Raw genomic sequence first — 18,541 nt, 5'->3', positions numbered from 1 at the left:
GTATACTATTTCTTTTTTGTTTTTTTTTTGGGGGGGGGATACACACACACACACACACACACACACACACACACACACACACACATTTGTTGTTGTTGTTAATCCTCACCAGGGGATATTTTTCCAATGATTTTTAAGGAGAGTGGAAGAGAGAGGGAAAGACAGAGGAATCATTGATGTGAGAGAAACATATCGATTGGTTGCCTCCTGCACAAGCCCTGACCAGGCCCCCAGACCAGGGAAGAGCCTGCAACCAAGGTACCCTTGAACAGAATCGAACCCAGGACTGCAGTCCGATGTTCTATCCACTGAGCAAAACCAGCTAGGGCTTAAATTTATTTGTATTGATTTCAGAGAGGAAGGGAGAGAGAAAGAAACATCAATGATGAGAGAAAATCATTGATTGACTGCCTCCTGTACGCCCCACACTGGGGACCAAGCCTGCAACTCAAGAATGTGCCCTGACCAGGAATCGAACTATGACCTCCTGGTTCATATGTCGAAACTCAACCACTGAGGCACATCAGCCGGACTTCTTTTCTATTTTTAAAAATCACTTTATTTCACCTCCTCTTTCTCTTTATCTAGTTTTGTTTTCATTCTCATATTCCTTCGTGTAGTCCTTGACCAGCTCGGGTGGTCAAGTTCCCTCCTAGGTGTTCTTGCTGTTCTTTGCCAGCCCCTGCATCCCGATATTCATCGGGATGTAGCTCTGGGTTCTCCTGTCCTCAGGTCAGCCGCATGCCCCATTGCTTCCTTCTTCTGTCTCCACAGACACAATGAGCATGAGGGTCATGCCTGTGGTTTTCCCTCATCTGTTGATATTTTCACGCTCACAGAGATAGATACTTTGGTGTAAATGTTGTCCCTATCTCACTGCTCTGTCTGTTCTTGATGTAGGGATTCAGGAAGATTCCAAAGTACTCTGCAGCCATCTTCCCCAAATTCCCCTGAGTGATCCCCCTGATTTGAGGTAAATCCGATCATGTCACTCACCTGTTCAGAACCCACCAGTGGCTTCCCTTTGCACCATCACTCAATCCTAATTCCTTAGGTGGCCTATGAGTCCCACATGCCCTGCCCCAGCCCCCTGGTCTTCTTTCTCTTCCTTGAACTCACTAACTGCAATGCTGCCCCGGGGCCTTTGCACTTGCTCTGCCTAGACTACTCTCCCCCAAGAACCTCACATGCCTCACTTCTCCTTTTCACCCACATCTCAGGTCATATGTGACCCCCTCAAAAAAGCTATCTCTGACCAATCTATCTGAAGCAGACCTCCCTTCCCCACCCCCAGTCTTAATAGAAGACTGAGAGTGGGTGATTGCATCTTGGAGGTGTCATTCTCAGCAGCCCCAGGTTGGAGAACATGTTTCAGGACTGGATGTTCCATGAAACACATGCCAGTAAGCCAAGCATGGGGTCCCCACCTGCTGTGGGGATGGAAATGACAGGAAACTCCAAAGGCCAGAGACTCCCCCAGCCCCAGATGTCAGGTTGAACTGAGGAAGCCCCACACACTGAGACTGTTCACATATAGCTCATGGTACCAGAGAGATGTAACTTCTTTTTATTAACTAGAGGCCTGATGCATGAAACTCGTGCAAGGGGCTTCACCCTCCCAGCCCTGGCTTCGTCCAGAAGGACATCTGGTCTGATTAGCATATTACGCTTTTATTATTATAGAAAACTATAGATCCACAGAAAGCTGCAAAAATCCTACAGGGAGGCCCACGTGCTCTTTCCCCAGTGTCCCCCAGCGGAAACACCTGGCACTCACAGCATCACAGCCAGGACACTGACATGGCACGGTGTGTGTGTAATTCTGTGTCGTCCACCACATGTGGGGACCTGCACAGGCACCACCACAGTCAAGACACGGAACTGTTCTGTCACGGCAAAGACCTCCCTCAGGCCACCCCTTCATAGTCACACCCATGGCTAGTCCCCGTTCCTACCCCAGGCAGCCCCACCACTGATCTGTTTCTCCGTCTCCACAACTCTGTAATTTGAGAATGTTAGATAAGTGGAATCACACAGTATGTGACCTTCTGAGATTGGTTTTTTTCATTCAACATAACGCCCTTGCAATCCATCCAGGTTGGTGCATGTGTCAACAATTTGTTCTTTTTTATTGCTGTGTGGTATTCCATGGCATGGGCATACCCGTTTATTTAGCCATCCACCTACTGTGATTTTTTTCCCTTTAACGCCAGCTTATTGTCTTCTGGTAGCTGGATTATCTCTCTTCCTGTCTCCATCCAGCCTTCCGGGGACTCAGTCACACTCTCTGAGAGCTCAGCCATCATTTCCCATGGCACCACCGGCCTGGTCACGTGGAATGCTGCACTCTACCTTGCAGAATGGGCCATAGAGAACGCAGCGGCTTTCACTCACAGGTGACCTCGGGGCACAGGGCAGGCAGGGTACCAAGGCGAGTTTTCCCCAGCACGATTTCAGACACGTGTCCCCTTCTCCCACTCAGGACTGTCTTAGAGCTCGGCAGTGGAGCCGGCCTCACAGGCCTGGCCATTTGCAAGATGTGCCATCCTAGAGCATATGTCTTCAGTGACTGTCACAGCCTTGTCCTCGAGCAGCTCCGAGGGAACATCCTTCTCAATGGCCTCCTGTTAGAGTCAGATGTCACCGCCCCTGCGCAGCACCCAGGACTCAACACCCACAACACAGAGAGCCCCAGGGTGACGGTGGCACAGCTGGACTGGGACATCGTGACGGCCCCTCAGCTCGCTGCCTTCCAACCAGACGTCATCATCGCAGCAGGTGCCATTCAGCCCCCTGTGGCTTCCATTTGTGGCTTCCTTGTGGCTCCACCCACTCTCAGTTTAGGGAAGGGGACCATGGACTCTGCAGGGTCAGGGAGGTACCGATGGATGAGACATCTGGAAGGGTCACTGTGAGCCTCCAGAGTGACATCAAAGCACAGGGTGTGACTTTGGGGTGCCCTAAAGCCACATGCGCCTGTTTGATCAAGTGGCTACTTACATTCCCGTTGTAATGGTTCTATCAGATAAATGAACCTGGCTCTTGCCCGCAAGGCCTGGGATGAGCAGAGCAGGCCCCAGGGCACACGGTGGCCTGACCTATTAGCCCGGCCTTTGTGTCCCTCTCCAGAGCCTGAGGGAGGCCACTCAGTTGCCATCTGGAACCTAAATCAAGTAGTGAGAGCAGCCCCATCTTCAGGCAGAGGGGGTGGGAAATGGCTGTGGCAGCCTTGTCCTTTTGAGGCCACAGGAACAGCACAGTATTCCCAGGACTGTCTGAGTCCTCTGTGTGTCACGGGGACCCAGGGGCTCACCATCCAACATAGTGGAGTCTGAGTCAGGGAAGGCGCTCTGAGCACCCCACCTCTGTCAGCGCTGGCTTCCCTGTGCCCGGTACCATCGCCACATGTCTGTGTGGCCCTGAGGAGAAGAGCTCCTGCATATTTCTATCCCAGATGCACACCGTGTCTTTCGGAGATAAGTCCCCACAGAGGGGACCCCCCGCTTCTAGTGCAAGGACAGGTTGCTTGAGAGAAGGGACATTTGGCTTGGCCACCAACAGACCCCTTATCCTCTGCCAAGCTCACCTCAAACCCTGGCTGACAGAGCTGTCTATACCTCTGGTCCTGGGCCACAGCCCTGAGACCCATAGGCACACAGTAGCCGGAGCGCAGAGCCCAAGCAGCACACCCCAAGGTGGCACCATCCCTGTAAGCCTGGCTGTCAGGCCAGAGCGAGGTGGTCTCCACCCTGCAGAGAGCAAAGACGCAAGAAGTCTGAAGCAGACTCAGGTTTGCTTTATTAAAGAATTGATTTTTTTTTTTTTTTTAAGGAACAACAGTGAGTCCTTGATATTTTTCAGTTGTTGCCTTGTCTTTTAGCAGCTTTCATTCTCCTAAGGATTTTCTTTTTATACATAACTTTCTTTCCATCTAATAGAACTGCTGTTTTCCTGCCCCTTTACCTGCTACCAAGGTTGGCACAACCCCACACTCTCCATTCTGGGTCCTGAATCCTAGAGGGAGTCCCTGTTAGTGACCCAGGGTTTTTCATTGCAGATGTGCTGTACTGCCCAGAAACTGTCCTCTCACTGGTCAGGGTCCTGCAGACACTCTCTGCTTGCCAGAAGGACCAGCAGGCTCGTGATGCCTACATTGCCTTCACCATCCGCAACCCAGAGACATGCCAGCTGTTCACCGCTGAGCTAGGTGAGCCCAGGACAGGCTGAGAGGCCGTCCAGCCTGCAGGGGCCACTGTGCTGGCCCCACACAGGACTCCAGTGAGGCAGAAACCAGGGAAGTGAAAGAATGGGGCCCCAGCGACAAACCAGAAGCTGGGCTGGGCGATAACTCCCGCCCTGAAGTCAGCAGAGGAGACGGGGGAGAGCGGGCTCCGGGGGACAGAGATAGCGCACACCGTGATCCTGGAGGGCTGGGGCCAGCAGCCCTGCCATGTGGTTAGGGCAGGTTTCATTGGCTGTAAAGAGGACGGGATGGCGGATGCCAGTGGTGTCAGGGTAGACAAAGTTCAGACCACGTTGCCGTCAGGCACAGGCTCTAGAGTTGGTTCCAACACCCGCCCTGGTGGAGCTGAGCTGGCACTGCCTCCGGGCATCTATACAGTGGAAACATCCACCTGAGGTGGAGCAGGGCCTCTCACAGGAACGCCCAGGAAAACGGGCGCTGCTATTACTGGATTAAATGCACAGTAAATGGAAGAACAAGGGGTGACTTTCAGAAGGGAGAGGAGTCTGCCATTTACAGCCCTGAATTGGCATTGCTGCGGACCAGGCACTGTCCCCAAACCTGACATGTTCAGACTCCAGCCCCTCTAGCAGCTGGAGGGGTGTCATCCTCTGTTGCCCATGGAAACATGGGTGTAGGGAGGCTAAGTAACTCCTGCTCTCCACCCCTAATCTCCCACCCCACACCCACTGCCCTGCAATTCCCACCACCTGCCAGGCCCAACCAGGCCTTCTAACTCGGAACCTGACAGCAGTGCAGGACCCATTTGCCCCAACACCCTCCCCCTCCCCCAGCAAAGCCCCACCTGCAGCAGCCTCTGCTGACAAACAGAGACCACCCGGACACCCACCCACACGTGCCCATGTCCTATTGGCAGAGCACTGTGAGCCTCGAAAAGAATGAAGTCCCTCTGGAGATGGGACTTATGGAGAAAAGTATCTACAGTATGTATGTTTTAATATTTTTAATTTACAGTTGACATATTAGTTTTAGGTGTACAACCCTGTGATTAGATATTTATGTAACTTAAAAAGTGATGACGCTGGCAATTCCCTGGGCAGTAAACCACGCACCATCTTGTGACCTCCCCTCCCCCAATAATAAATTTTTTTTAAAAAAGTGATGATGCCAGTAAATCTAGTAACCATCTAATACCATAGTTATTACAATATAATTGACTATATCCTCTTTGCTGTATTTTACATCTCCATGACTACCAATGTGTAGTTCTCAGTCCCTTCACCTTTTTCACCTATCCCCCACCCCTTTCCCATCTGGTAACCATCAAAATCTACAATATATTTTAAATGAAGAAAGCGAAGTACCAAACAGCATAAATAGTATAAGCCAATTTTTATTTTAAAAAATAATCACCTTTATATTACTATTCACATGGGGGAATTCTGGAATAGACACTAGTTAACAGTTGTTATACTTGGGACAGCAGGATCATAGATGCTTCTACACTTTTATTTCCTTTCATTTCCTTTTTAAATATTAATTTTTCATTCAAAATAAAACTTACAAAATGAACCTCACCTATGGCTCTTAAGACATCTGTGCTCATGAAGCGGGCGGCTGCCCCTTCAGATTCATGTCAGCCTTTGTGAGGAGGCACGTGCTGACCAGTCAGGCAGAGCGGGTTCAGATCTTGGCTGCACCCGATGAGGTGTAGGACAGGTGCAGAGCTACAGGGAACCCAGACAGGCCATGACCTTTTGGGGATGGGCATGGCCGATGGGCAGAGACAGCAAACCTGGCTGTCATGAAGTATTTAAAGACACGATTCCTGGTCCTGCTCCCAGAGGCTAACTCTAGATGTCTGGATGGGGCTTGAAAATCTGTACCCTCCCCTGCTCTCCACCCCCAGGCCCGTCCTGCAGCCCTGCACTGACAGGCGACATCCTGTCCCCAGACCCCACCATCCTGAGACACATATGCTCTGTTTCCAGGGAAGGCTGGGATCTCATGGGAAGCAACGCCTCGCCACAACCAGAAGCTATTTCCCTACGAAGAGCACTCGGAGATGGAAATTCTGAAACTAATGCTGTAGGTTTGCAGATGTTTGGGGAAATTACCACGAAAATTAAATCACTTGGGAAAGAATTTTTATGTGGGAAAGCTGATAAAACTTCCCCTGGACTTAAATGTTTGAAGAGTGTTCAATTCTGAATCAGGAACCACCAACTTTGTTCTAATGAAATATAACTGTTCAAGTGTGGGGGTACCCCTTCCTGTCAGCAGTCCTGGTTGTAAGCAAATCACCATAAATCAGAAATGAAAATCTTGGCTCAGCGATAAGCATTCCACTTGTGCTGGTAAAAACATATATATCAAGTATGTTTTCCTCCATTCTGGACACACATCCTACAGTACACATGGCACATCTCTGCTCACAGTGTGGGGGCCGTGGTGCCCATGTCAAGGCAGGAATCGAAACATTAGGGACATGACAGAACAGATGCTGAGAGAGGCAGACACCAGGAGACAAAAACAGGGACAAAGAGATGTTGAATAGACCACAGGCAATTAACAGGAAAGTAATAAACTAGAGCAGCCGTGGGCAAACTACGGCCCGCTGGATCCGGCCCGTTTGAAATGAATAAAACTATTGAAAAAAAAGACCTTGCCCTTTTATGTAATGATGTTTACTTTGAATTTATATTAGTTCACACAAACACTCCATCCATGCTTTTGTTCCGGTCCAGTTTAAGAACCCATTGTGGCCCTCGAGTCAAAAAGTTTGCCCACCCCTGAACTAGAGGGAAGGAGAGAGAGAGAAGTGACTCAAGGTTGGACTAGTTTCCTGGGCCACAGATTCCCAGTCATTAGAATAGGTTCATTCCAAGCCGGAGGCTGGCCCTTCCTCAGCTTGTGTGGGAAGCGTCTCTTGGCTGTTGAGATGTACCGACCCCACATCCCCAGCTACATGGTTAGCCTCACATGTAGACCTGTGGAAGCTCCCTCCCGAAGTTTGAGGTGCAAGGCAGACACCTCTTTCCCCCACTTTAGGAAAATGTGGGACTCGTACTCTAGTGCTCTGTAAAGATTTCCTTATTACAGGTCCTCTCCCTTAACGGTTCCAATCACCCAAACCCCTTTACCCTTCATAACGCATGAAGAGCAATGAAATGGTCTCTGACAATACACATCGGGAACTAGCACTTCACTTGGTAGACAACCTTCTCCATCTGATTGAGAATTTCATTTGTGGCCCTTTGGTTTGGGATTTCTCCTCCGTTTCTGATGTTAATGTCATTGACTGTGACAGCCCAATGCACCTAACACTCTGAGCACAGGCCCACAGCCTGGCTGTCTGGAAGTATTTAAATCATTCTCAAAGAAAACAGGAAGCAATGAGGCTTCCAACAGATTCTGTGTAGAATGGACCTCCCAAAACTGGAGCAGCCAGCATGAGAAAAGCACATCGCCCCGTCACAGAGGTGCAACTGAGTGTCCCCAGGGATGGGAAGCCATCTATACCAGCACCAATTAAAACTTTCTTGCTGCCCTCACCTCTCTGTCCTGAATTGAGACTGTCTGGCAACTTAGAAAATGACCATACGACTTTTTATTGACCAAAGTGGTCATGAAACTGCCAAAATTCACGACAGCAAACCTGGCTGTCATGAAGTGTTTTAAAAAAGTTTGAATAAAGTTTAAAGGAAGGGGTGGGGGGGGGCGGGAATAATTTCATCCCACGCATGGCACCTGCTGCTATCCTTTCAACTGCCATCCACTGGGAGGCGCTGCTCTACACAGTTTGCGCAGGGAACAAGCAGCTGGAAGAGGCAGGAGGAGGGACAAGGAGCACGTTCTGGTGGGAAGCCGATGAGAGCAGGGCAGAGTTTGCATGAGCCTCAGGGTCTTCCTCTTTGTGACATCCAACACCAGGACATGCTCAGGAGGGTTCAGTCTTTGGCCCAAGGGGTCATGTGTCCACAAGCAAAGGGAGAACTGTCTGTTTCCAGCTCTCGTCCCAACGAAGCTGCTTGGACTCCCGAAGATTCTTCCGGAACTGGTTCAGTTTGCCAGCAGGATCAGGAAACTTTGAGAAAAGCATCTAGAAGAAAAATGACAAAAACTTCCCTCATCACCGCTTCCAACACCCCCACCCCTGTTCCCAGCAGCCTGGACCTCTGCTGCACCCCAAACACAGCTGCACCCCAAACACAGCTGTCCGGGCAGTGATTTAGAAACCCTCCCTCTGTGGCCACACTACCACCACCAGTGGCTGGGAGCCTCCAGTGGCCTCCCTGCACCAGCCTGCCAGTTTCCTCCACACAGAGTGGGAAACATCTCAAACATCTCTGAGCCTGACCTCCCTGGCCCAGCCAGCCCCTCCCTCACTGGTCTTATTGGACCCCTCAGACTCCAGCCATGTTCCATTTCCTACTCCTCCTACTCAACAGCTCGGCCAAGCTGCAGTGCTCGCCATCCACACACTGACCTGCAGTAGCCCCCAGCCTCCGCCATGCTGTTCCTTCCTCCAAGAGCACCCACCCCTCAGTCTCTGCCCAGCACTGTCCAGCCCATGGGCTGGGAACAAGACATTGTCTGTGTTCTTTCCAGTTTCACTAAACTGAGTCAGGTATCTGCAAACTGTAGTCTGTAGGCTGAATTGGACCTTCCACCTGTCTTTGCAAATAGAGCTTTATTGAAACACAGTCACACCAGATTTTTCTAGCTGGGCCTTTCAAGAAAGTTTGCCACCCATGTCTCAACTATCAAAAATGATGATATATGACTTTTTGTAATAAGAAATTAAGTATCCTTTGAAGACTCCCGTCCATCTTGCAAGGCTGGTCTAGGAAGCTCCCTTCACTCCTCACTCTCCCTCCTGATACCCATTGCTCCCTAAATGACAGTCCACCTGTGCACCATCATCTGCGTGGCATAAGCTCCACAAACCCAGCAGCAGGTGGAGTGTGCCTGAATTCCCCTGGGCCCACTGAGGCCCAACCTCTGGGGCCGCTGTTTCCTCCTGCTGCCTTTCCCCAGACCTAGCGCAGGCTCACGGAGTCCAGGGGCACGGCCCAGTGCCAGCCTGACGCCCTGCAAGCCCTGGAACACTACCTGCAGCTGCGCAGCCAGTTCCTCTGCGTCCTCAAAGACCAGGCCGTTCTCCTCATGTTTCACAAGCTCATGTAAGCTGCAGAGAGAATTGAGGGAAGCCCGAGAGCTGCCTGGAGAAGACACCAGAACTCCAAGGTGCCCACCTGGACCCCCCATGCCACCACTCCCCACCCACAGGCCAAGCCAGGGGTCAGGAACAGTCAGTTTGGTTCCAATGAATCTGGTCTTAGATTTGACATCTGAATAGAAAATAGACCTGGGAAGGTACATATCAAAAATCCAAACCGATTTGGGGGCATTGAGGGGGGGGGGGCGGGGGGGGACAATGAACAGGGATCTGAGCCTTTCCTGCTCTCTGCTCTTTACAGTGAGGACACACTCAGTGGGTTCTGCTTGTTTTTTAACCATGCGGCAGAGAAACAAGGTAAAAGGCAACCCCATTGGAGGCAGCACATTACGGGTGACTTTTCTGGGTAACCCCAGAGTGCAGTGCTCAGCTCACACAAGGGTCTAACATCCTGATTTCCGTCCAGAGGCTGGCTCATGAGCCCATGGGAGAGCAGTTTCTAGAGCCTCTTCTCACACTGTCCTCTCCAAACCCCCATCTTTGCCAAGAAGAGCGGAGACAGAATTGCACTCATTTGACTAATTTGAATAAGAGTAAATGAGCTCAGACAAAAGGGAGAGAGAAATAAAATCACGTAAACTGTGCAGGCAATTTCAGCCACCGCTTTATCCTTTGCACACAAGCCCCGAGTTGAGTATTGAGGACGAGTAGTTTTCCTTCAACATGAGCTCTAAGCGGAAGCCAACTCCTGCAGTAGGACTCAGCCCATCCAGGGACTCCCACTCCCAGGGCCACCTGGCTGAGCACCCCAATCAGGAGGTGGAGCCTTTCTGGGGGGCAGCTCTGACCACACTGGTTCCCCCAGCTGCTAATCTGAGAACCTAAATCCCAGAAGATTCAGTTTCCACTCCTACCACCGGAAGTTCACGGCACACACAGGCAGGCAGCATCCAAACATGTCCACCACCTTCATGGGCAGGTCCAGGCCGCTGGAGGACTTGTGCAGGCAGACACCTAGGTCTGCTGACCCTGCGGAGGGGGTGCGGGTGGGGTCGTCAGAGCACTGGCCATGCTCCCTTTGACCACACGTGATGTGAGGACTGTGGGTTGACGCCTCTGGTGGGAGTGGGAAGTGGGAAACACTCCCAACCCCCCATAGAACTGGCTGGAGCCAGCCAAGCATCCGGTGCAGGGTGGGGACACACAGTGTCCAATCCTGGCCACGCAGCCCTATCTGAAAACTACCTGTCTATCATTAACATTTTAATTTAAACAGACTCCCTTTTCCTACTTAACCACCATTTATTTTAAAAGAACCCACAGCAATCATGCTGAATGGATTCAGAGTGTCTGCTTGGGGTGATGAGGCTGTTTTGGAAACAGTGATGATGATTGCACAACACTGCGAACATAATTCATGCCACCGAGTTGTATGTACACTTTAAATGGGAAAGTGGTTAAAATGGCAAATTTTCTTATATATATTTTATCATAATAATTAGAAAAATTTTGAACCCACAGCAGACTCAACAGAAAACCAGCTGTCGCTGTGAAAATAAAGCCAAATAAACAAGCTCACTTCACTAAGTACTGGCTGGAAATGCCTGCCTACAAAGGCTCTCTGCCTGGACTGCTCACTGGCTGCTGGAAGATGAGCCTTGGAGACGCATCAGTACCAGGCCAACTCTGCCCTCCCCAGAGGAATGAAGACGGGAAGAGAAGGGGAGGACATTCTCGAAGGAAACGTAAATATGCCTAACATTCATCTCGGCACTGCCCTCCGGCACTTGGGAACAATGGGCCCCAACCAGAGCCAGCCCAGCCCTCTTGCCTGGACGGAAGAGCAGGACTGAACGGAGGGCGTGGAGGCTAAAAGGACATAAACCTCTTACAATCCCTGGCAAACAGCACCTGAGCCCACCGGGCAGGGAGGGGCTGGCACACCAGGAAACAGCCTCCCTTCCTGGAGTTCAGTCAGCAGCTCCTCCAACAGGTTCCTGGCAAGCAGCACCTCTGTCCCAGGTGGCCCCTGGAGCAGGGCCCAAGGCCAGGCCCAACTCAGCCTGAGGCTGATGTGTGTATGGCCCTTGAGCTGAGAATATCTTTTAATTTTTAAAGGGTTGCAAAAACAAATGTGCAACAGAGGCCAATAAAATATTTACAATCTTGTCATTTTCAGAAAAAGTCTGTCCTCCAGCCCTAAAGTATTCCCTCTTAAACCTCAGCCCAGCACCCCCTCTGTCACTCCCACCACCCGCCTCCAACGCCCCTCCCCGCCCCCCACCCCGACCCCAGGCCTCCTGCCAGACATCCTTACCTAGAAGCAGGGGGTAATCCTCAGCCTCCAGCCATGGGGTACAGACCTGGATGTGCTGGAGATGCTTCTGGCCAATGAGGTGGCTGTAATGCTCCTTCAGAGGCCCTTTGCCTTTCAGAGAAAATCGGAGTTACTGCACTGGCCCGCCTCTAGCTCCACCCATGGCCCAGACCTGAGAAGCCCCTGCCAAGGAAGCCCACATGCCTCAGCTCCAATCAAACTCCCACCTGGCCCCTTCCAGAAACAACCCTCCAGGGGTGTGCACCCTGACCACCGAGGCCACGGCAACCTGTGCCCAGCAGGCTGTGAGCGTGGCCAGGATAAACTCTGGCCTGGCGCCAGAGTGCCAATTAGACACCGATTCTCACATGGACTGCCCTGTGCCGCACCAGGAGTCCCAGGTGGCATGGCATGTGCAGGGGGCTTCTGCCACCCTGGGAGCCCAGAGGCCAGGAGGAGGGGAGTGCGGAAGGTGGGACACCTGGCCCAGGACCCTCCTCCTCCGACCACAGCTCTGCTTCTCTTCCCACTGGGCTACTCTGGAAGCAATTTTATGTCAGACACTGGCCTCTTTAAAAAAAAGAAAGAAAGAAAAGAAAAAACACCTGCAAACCACTGAAGAAGTGAAAAGCTCAGATTCAAACCCAGGCCCCAGGCCCTGCTGTGAGGCCCTCTGAGCCTCAGTTTCCCTCGCTGTCAAACAGGTATAGAAAAACCTATGTCAGGGAGCTGCCATGAGGATTAAGGAAACAAGGAGCATTCCCTGCCTGACATAGGAGAGGCACACCAGAAAGGCAGATGCTTTCCCGTCTCCTTGACCCCAAGCCAAATACAGGAACATGGAGGGTCCCAGGCAGTACCTGTTATCACACAGACCAAAGAAGGCAAGCTTTCTCCATTCAGGATCAGCTGTTCAAACTCTGTGTTTAAGAAAATACATGATGACCAGGATCGTCTACTCAGATGAGGGAGGGGTGTGGAGGGGAATGCGGAGAGACAATTCCAGACACAAGGTCACTCTCCCAGAGATGGCACTTCAGTTCTCCGCCTGGTCACTCAATGACCCAAATGGGGACTCAGAGCCACCACCTCCACCACCCAAGTGCCCAGGCTGCCCACCCTGCAGCCCAGGGGGGAGGGACACTCTGCAGAGGACACCATGCAGCTCAATGACCCCTGACAAGCCCAGCTCCTGATCACAGCCACACACCTACTTTCTAACGCTGCCAGGAAGATGGAGAAGTCTTCATCCTCTACAAGAAGAGAGACAGGATCACGCTGGTTTCTAAATGTCTCCCCCCGCCCCCATCCCACCCAGCTCAACGCCCTCCCCTTTCTCATCAGGGCCTCAGGGCACCCCAAATGTATGTGGGGGGCATAGGCCTGGCAGGAAGAAGAATGCCGGCTCAGACAGGTGCTCGTACAAGCCCCAAGTGCACAGGGGGATCCTGAGACCTGTCCAGCTTGTGCTGCTGACCAACAGGGCCGGCCGCCCACGAAGACGTGTCACCATCCCACTGTTAGCATCCCGCTCCGTGAAGGCCGACCTCTCCGTGGCTGGGTCCGAGGGATCTGAGCTGAAGGAGCAGAGACAGAGCCTGTAAGATGCCACAGAGCAGGCCCACAGGCCACAGGATGGCCATCGCCCACCAGAGTGAGGCCCCGAAGCTCCCGAAGGTCAGGGTATGGCCATGTCAGCCACACCGAGCCAACCCTACAACCCTAGGCCGGGGCACAGACATGTGCCTTGCTTTCTGTATCAATATTTATTGGTTGCTAGGTGCTGAGGTCACAACAGCAGACAAGACCGACTCAACCCCAGCCTTCACCAGCTTCCTATTCTTATCATTCCCTCAACTTAGGACAGTGGTCGGCAAACTGCGGCTCACGAGCCACATGTGGCTCGTGAGCCGCAGTTTGCCGACCACTGACTTATGATGAAGATGCTGTGACCTCCCACCTGGCTCCCAGGTTACTGAAAGGAGCGAACAACTGGCGTGTGAACTGCTGCTAAAGGGCCTTTCCTGAGCCCTGGGAGACATCCCACAGATCACACAGGTCCACAGACCTGGGGTCAGGAGCCTGCAGGCAGGAGGGTAAAATGCCCACAGCCTTGTGCAGGCCGAACATTTCCTTCAATGGCCAGAGAATAAACACTTTAAGCTTTTATTTGATCTCTTTTGTAACAGCTCCACTGTTGTAGTGTGAAAGCAGCCATGGACAATGCGTAAGTGAATGAAGGTGCTGCATTCCAATAAAGCTATTTATGAACAGGCAGTGGGCCTGGAGCCATAGTTAGCCAACCCATAGATTTAGTGGATTCCCAAGTCTGCAGCAAAGAGACGGGGGAGAAGCCAGGACAGCAGCGAACACAAGAGAAGATGGAAGACAGGAGACCTACCTGGCCCTGAGTGCAGGGTAGGTGCGGCCCAGCTTCATAAAGAGCCGGTGTTGCAGGTCCAAGGGCGTCTCTTTAAAGAAAGATGCTGGCTTGTCGTAGACAGTCACAGCTCTGCAAAGAGATCAGAGGGAGGCTCTAGGAGTGGAGAAGGGCTTAAGGAACAGAAGACCCAGGAAGATCTGGAAAAAGAAGGGCACTTGGGGGATCCAAGTCTCAGACAATGACAATAAGAAGCTATGAATTACTTGGGGAATCAGAAAGAGAAGTTCTAAAATCAAAACTGCCTAGGCCAGTCCAGCTGGTGTGGCTCAGCGATTGAGCACCGACCAATAAACCAGAGGTCACAGTTCAATTCCCAGCATATGTCTGGGTTGCAGGCTTGATCCCCAGTGGGGAACACGCAGGAGGCAGCCAATCAATGATTCTCTCTCATCATTGATGTTTCATCTCTCTCTCCCTCTTCTTTCCTCTCTGAAATCAACCAACATATATATTTAAAAACTGCCTGGGCTGTCTGGCTGGCTGGGAAAGAAACTCCAACCTCCTCCTCCCTCAGCTTCTCAAGACAATAACCATCTCCCAGGCCCCTGGATATTTCCAGATGCCTCGCCAACATGACACAGCAAGCACTGCAGCTGGGACCAACTGAGCTGGGGCCCCTTGCCCCACCCCAGGTCCCTACTTGATGCTCCAGTTCTCTGCCAGGTCTTCCCGCATCTCACTGGTCACACACAGGTTCAGGTGGGAGAGGCGTCCGAACAGCTTTTCGTACCTGAAAAGACACAGCGTTGCTCAGCCAGGAGCCCTGGCCAGGCCCCATGACCATAACCACCATGTGACTAGAAACCTTTCCATACAGAGAGGCTGCAGAGCTGGGGTCTCCCAAATTGGGTCACTGGCAAGGTAACTTCCCAGGATTTGTACTGAGTTCCACCTGTGCTACTGTTCCTTCACATCTTTCTTTACATTGTATCGCTTCTCAGCTTAAATACAATTACTTTCAAAGGAAACAATATATGCTACCGAAGGGAAAATCCAGTCTCTCTTGCCATAAGAAGAAATACAATAAAGTCCCTGTTATTACTTTTTAGCTACCCTGCAATTTTAGCCTTTACTTCCCTACAAAGGCTGTAGGGCTGAGGATGCTCCCCATGTGTTACAGAGGAGTTTAGCAAATGACAGAGAGGTGTCAACAACAGTTTTGCTCCAAACGGAGGCTTGCAACCTGATGATAGGGCAGAACTGAAAGAGAACCAGAAAGGGGGAATGAGACTCAGGTTAACACCATTGGTGTATCGGGGCTTGTTGCTAATTCAGGATGCAGAGAGCTCTGGAATTGGACAGCCTGGGCCTGCACTTTGGGCCACACACTTATTAGCTGTGAGGCAAGAGACATAATGGTTCTCAGCCTTGATTTCCCGGCCTGTAAAAGGGGGGCAGTGTAGACTGAATGGGATAAAGGACTAGGACTGAGCCTGGCATGCAGCAAGTGCTCAATAATTACTGCTGCCACCACTGCTACCACCATCAGAGAATGACCCATCAGGGGAGGCTGCAAGTCTCCACTGAGGCAGGTGTTGTATACTGGGGCTCAGCACAGACCAACTCTGCCTGCTCCTGGTCAAACCTGCAAACACAGGCCCTTCTTCCCTCTCCCTCTCTCATCAGCCGCATTAAATGGTGGCCTGTGTCCCTATCTTCCAGCAGCAGCCCGTTTTTATTGGGAATCTGGTCTGGGTACACCTGGGATCTCAGCTCTCCCAGTGGAGCACTTGTGCCAATCCTGAGGCAATGCGGTGCTACAGCTCCCGGCCTCAGTGTGAGGTCACAGGATGGCAGGTGCCAATCAGAGGCTCACTCTCTCCAGAGCCTGACAGGGTGAAGCTGACAGCAAGGGGAGCGCCCAGAACCTGAGATATACCTCCCAGAGGGAGTGTGGAAAGAGAGATGAAAGGGGTCCTGATAACACCCTTTTTGAGTTCAAGTCAGCCATTTCTCTGGACTTCTCTGTTTCATGAGCCATCAAATGCTGTCCTTTGCTTAGGCCTGTTTCCATCACTTTTAACCAGCATCTGCCCAATTCCCCAGCCTAGCCCTTACCCCACAGAGTATGTATGGAACCAGCTTCACTGAGTCTCCCCCCAGGCCCTTCTTCCTACCACAGTTCAGGGAAGGTATCTGCACCAGATACCAGACCCTCACCACTTGGCCAGCAGAACGAGGCAGTGGCTGGGGCCATGTACCAGACCCATAATGGAGTAGCCATAGTTGTGCCAGTCGATGACGAGCTTGGTCCCACAGAGGCAGGCCACAAACCAGCAGACAGCAATGGCAGGCAGGCCGGGGGGGTTCTGGGAAAAAAAGAGACTTGAATGAAGAGGAGGAAAGCAGACCATCATTGACAATAAACTGGGTGCAATGTACATGATCGATAGCCAAAAGACCCTCTTCTTCACTAAAAAAAGGTATAAAACGTCATAAAAGAAACAAACTGGCCGAAACCGGTTTGGCTCAGTGGATAGAGCGTTGGCCTGTGGACTGAAAGGTCCCAGGTTCGATTCCGGTCAAGGGCATGTACCTGGGTTGCGGGCACATCCCCAGTGGGAGATGTGCAGGAGGCAGCTGATTGATGTCTCTCTCTCATCGATGTTTCTAACTCTCTATCTCTCTCCCTTCCTCTCTGTAAAAAATCAATAAAATATATTTTAAAAAAAAAAAAGAAACAAACAAACTGACCAACCTGAAAAGTCCCAGATCATCGAACCAAGGAGGTACATTTAGTTAGGTGGCAATTGTGTGGGGGAAGAGGCATCCCCTTGGGTGGGGGATAAACTGGCCCAGCCTTACTCTAGGGCTATCAGGTGGCACACCACAGCATTTTAAAGTGCACCAGTTTTGACCAAGCACTTCCACTCCTATGAACTGATCCCAAGAAAGAGATCAGACTTATGCAAAAAACATATATTCATTGATACTCTTTTACCATAAAAAAAGACTAAATAAATAATTAGGGTACATCAGCCAATTAAATGAAGGTGCTTCTACCCAGCCGGTATGGCTCAGTGGTTGACTGTCGGCCTGTGCACCAGGAGGTCACCGGTTCGATTCCTGGTCTGGGCACATGCCTAGGTTGTGGGCTCAATCCCCAGCAGGGAGGCGTGTAGGAAGCAGCCAATCAATGTTGATGTTTCTCTCTCATTGTTGTTTCTATCCCTCTCGCTCCCTCCCTTTCTCTCTAAAATCAATTTTTTAAAAAAATGTTTAAATAAATTTAAAAAAAGGTGTTTCTATATGCTAAAAAGTGAAGGGAAGAGGTTAAGATCATAAGTCCAGAGCCAGATTGACTATCTAGTTCAAATTCTGTCTCCAGCCCTAGTCGGTCTAGTTCAGTGGATAGAGCATCAGCCCACAGACTGAAGGGTCACAGGTTCGATTCCAGTCAAGGGCACATACCTTGGTTGCAGGCTCAATCCCCAGCTCCGGGTCAGGGCCCATGCGGGAGGCAACCAATCAATGTTTCTCTCTCTCTCTGTCTCTCCCCCACCCTTCCACTCTCTCCAAAACTCAATAGAAAAAAATACCCTTGGGTGAAGATTGACAAAACAAAAAATTCTGCCTCCAGCACTTCCTAGCTGTGTAACAATGGGCTACTTACTGAACTTCTCTGGATCTAGGTCTCCTCATCTCTAAAATCTCTAAAATGTAATATAAGAACCTATTCTTAGGATTGCTGTCAGTGATTAAATGAGTTCACACATGTAAAACACTTAGATGTGTAATAAGTACGACATGAGACTTACCTATAATGACACAGAAAAGTAAACTGGATGGGTACCATAAACAGAATGGACACATACTCTAGTCTCCTATTCATATCCTTAAAAGTTTATACACACAGACGTGCAATTTATTTACCAACCTGTGCATTTTTAAAGGCTGGAAAGTAAGGAGAACTGTCAACAGTGATTCTCACAGAAAGAAGCAGGGCTGACATATACCTGGAGAAAGATGTAGGCTGCTGGCTCACTGCACATCAACTTCCACAGCAAGTGCACCACCTGAAATACAACTTTGACTCCATACTGAAGAATGTGCGGCCCAACTGCAAGTCAGAAAATAGCTGTCACTACCAAAAGAGTTGTTGGCAATTTGCAGACACCACCAGCACCCCCACACACACACCGCCCAGCCACACACACACACACACACACACACACACACACAGAAATATGGAGTGTGCTGCACCCTACCTGCAAGTCTCTCAAGTTCTGTCAAAGGTACAATCCGAATTCTGTCATTCTGCAAGAGCTCATCGTGGGGTCTGGAGTCTGAAAAGAATGTCCCCTTTAATGAACCAGACAGGACAATCTAATTTAAAGACAGATGACCTGCCAGCTCAGGTAAAATAGTGGAGAGTATTTTGGAAAATAGGACTTT

At 50.8% G+C, this 18,541-nt stretch overlaps 2 protein-coding genes across 2 annotated transcripts in view; one reads left to right on the top strand and one right to left on the bottom strand.

Moving 5' to 3' along the window:
• Positions 1–6,391, top strand: part of EEF2KMT (eukaryotic elongation factor 2 lysine methyltransferase) — a gene marked incomplete at its 5' end in the record, with an annotated part of 13,287 nt that extends 6,896 nt beyond the window's left edge. The window contains 4 exons of the mRNA XM_015560148.1: positions 2,263–2,396; positions 2,483–2,778; positions 4,058–4,207; positions 6,196–6,391. Of these exons, the coding sequence (XP_015415634.1) occupies positions 2,263–2,396; positions 2,483–2,778; positions 4,058–4,207; positions 6,196–6,296 (681 nt within the window). The remainder of the gene's footprint in view (positions 1–2,262; positions 2,397–2,482; positions 2,779–4,057; positions 4,208–6,195) is intronic.
• Positions 6,392–7,795: 1,404 nt separating this feature from the next.
• Positions 7,796–18,541, bottom strand: part of ALG1 (ALG1, chitobiosyldiphosphodolichol beta-mannosyltransferase) — a 12,330-nt gene continuing 1,584 nt past the window's right edge. The window contains exons 2-13 of the mRNA XM_006757921.2: positions 18,355–18,432; positions 18,103–18,206; positions 16,307–16,455; positions 14,787–14,876; positions 14,105–14,215; positions 13,159–13,280; positions 12,918–12,956; positions 12,564–12,623; positions 11,704–11,814; positions 10,301–10,415; positions 9,320–9,395; positions 7,796–8,306 (exon numbers count right to left, since the gene is read on the bottom strand). Of these exons, the coding sequence (XP_006757984.1) occupies positions 8,175–8,306; positions 9,320–9,395; positions 10,301–10,415; positions 11,704–11,814; positions 12,564–12,623; positions 12,918–12,956; positions 13,159–13,280; positions 14,105–14,215; positions 14,787–14,876; positions 16,307–16,455; positions 18,103–18,206; positions 18,355–18,432 (1,187 nt within the window). The 3' untranslated portion in view covers positions 7,796–8,174. The remainder of the gene's footprint in view (positions 8,307–9,319; positions 9,396–10,300; positions 10,416–11,703; positions 11,815–12,563; positions 12,624–12,917; positions 12,957–13,158; positions 13,281–14,104; positions 14,216–14,786; positions 14,877–16,306; positions 16,456–18,102; positions 18,207–18,354; positions 18,433–18,541) is intronic.

The sequence above is a fragment of the Myotis davidii genome, unplaced genomic scaffold (assembly GCF_000327345.1).
Source record: "Myotis davidii unplaced genomic scaffold, ASM32734v1 scaffold555, whole genome shotgun sequence".
Classification (NCBI taxonomy): Eukaryota; Metazoa; Chordata; class Mammalia; order Chiroptera; family Vespertilionidae; genus Myotis; species Myotis davidii.
The sequence above is the reverse complement of the archived record's forward strand: the minus strand, read 5'-3'. Positions and strand labels throughout refer to the sequence as shown.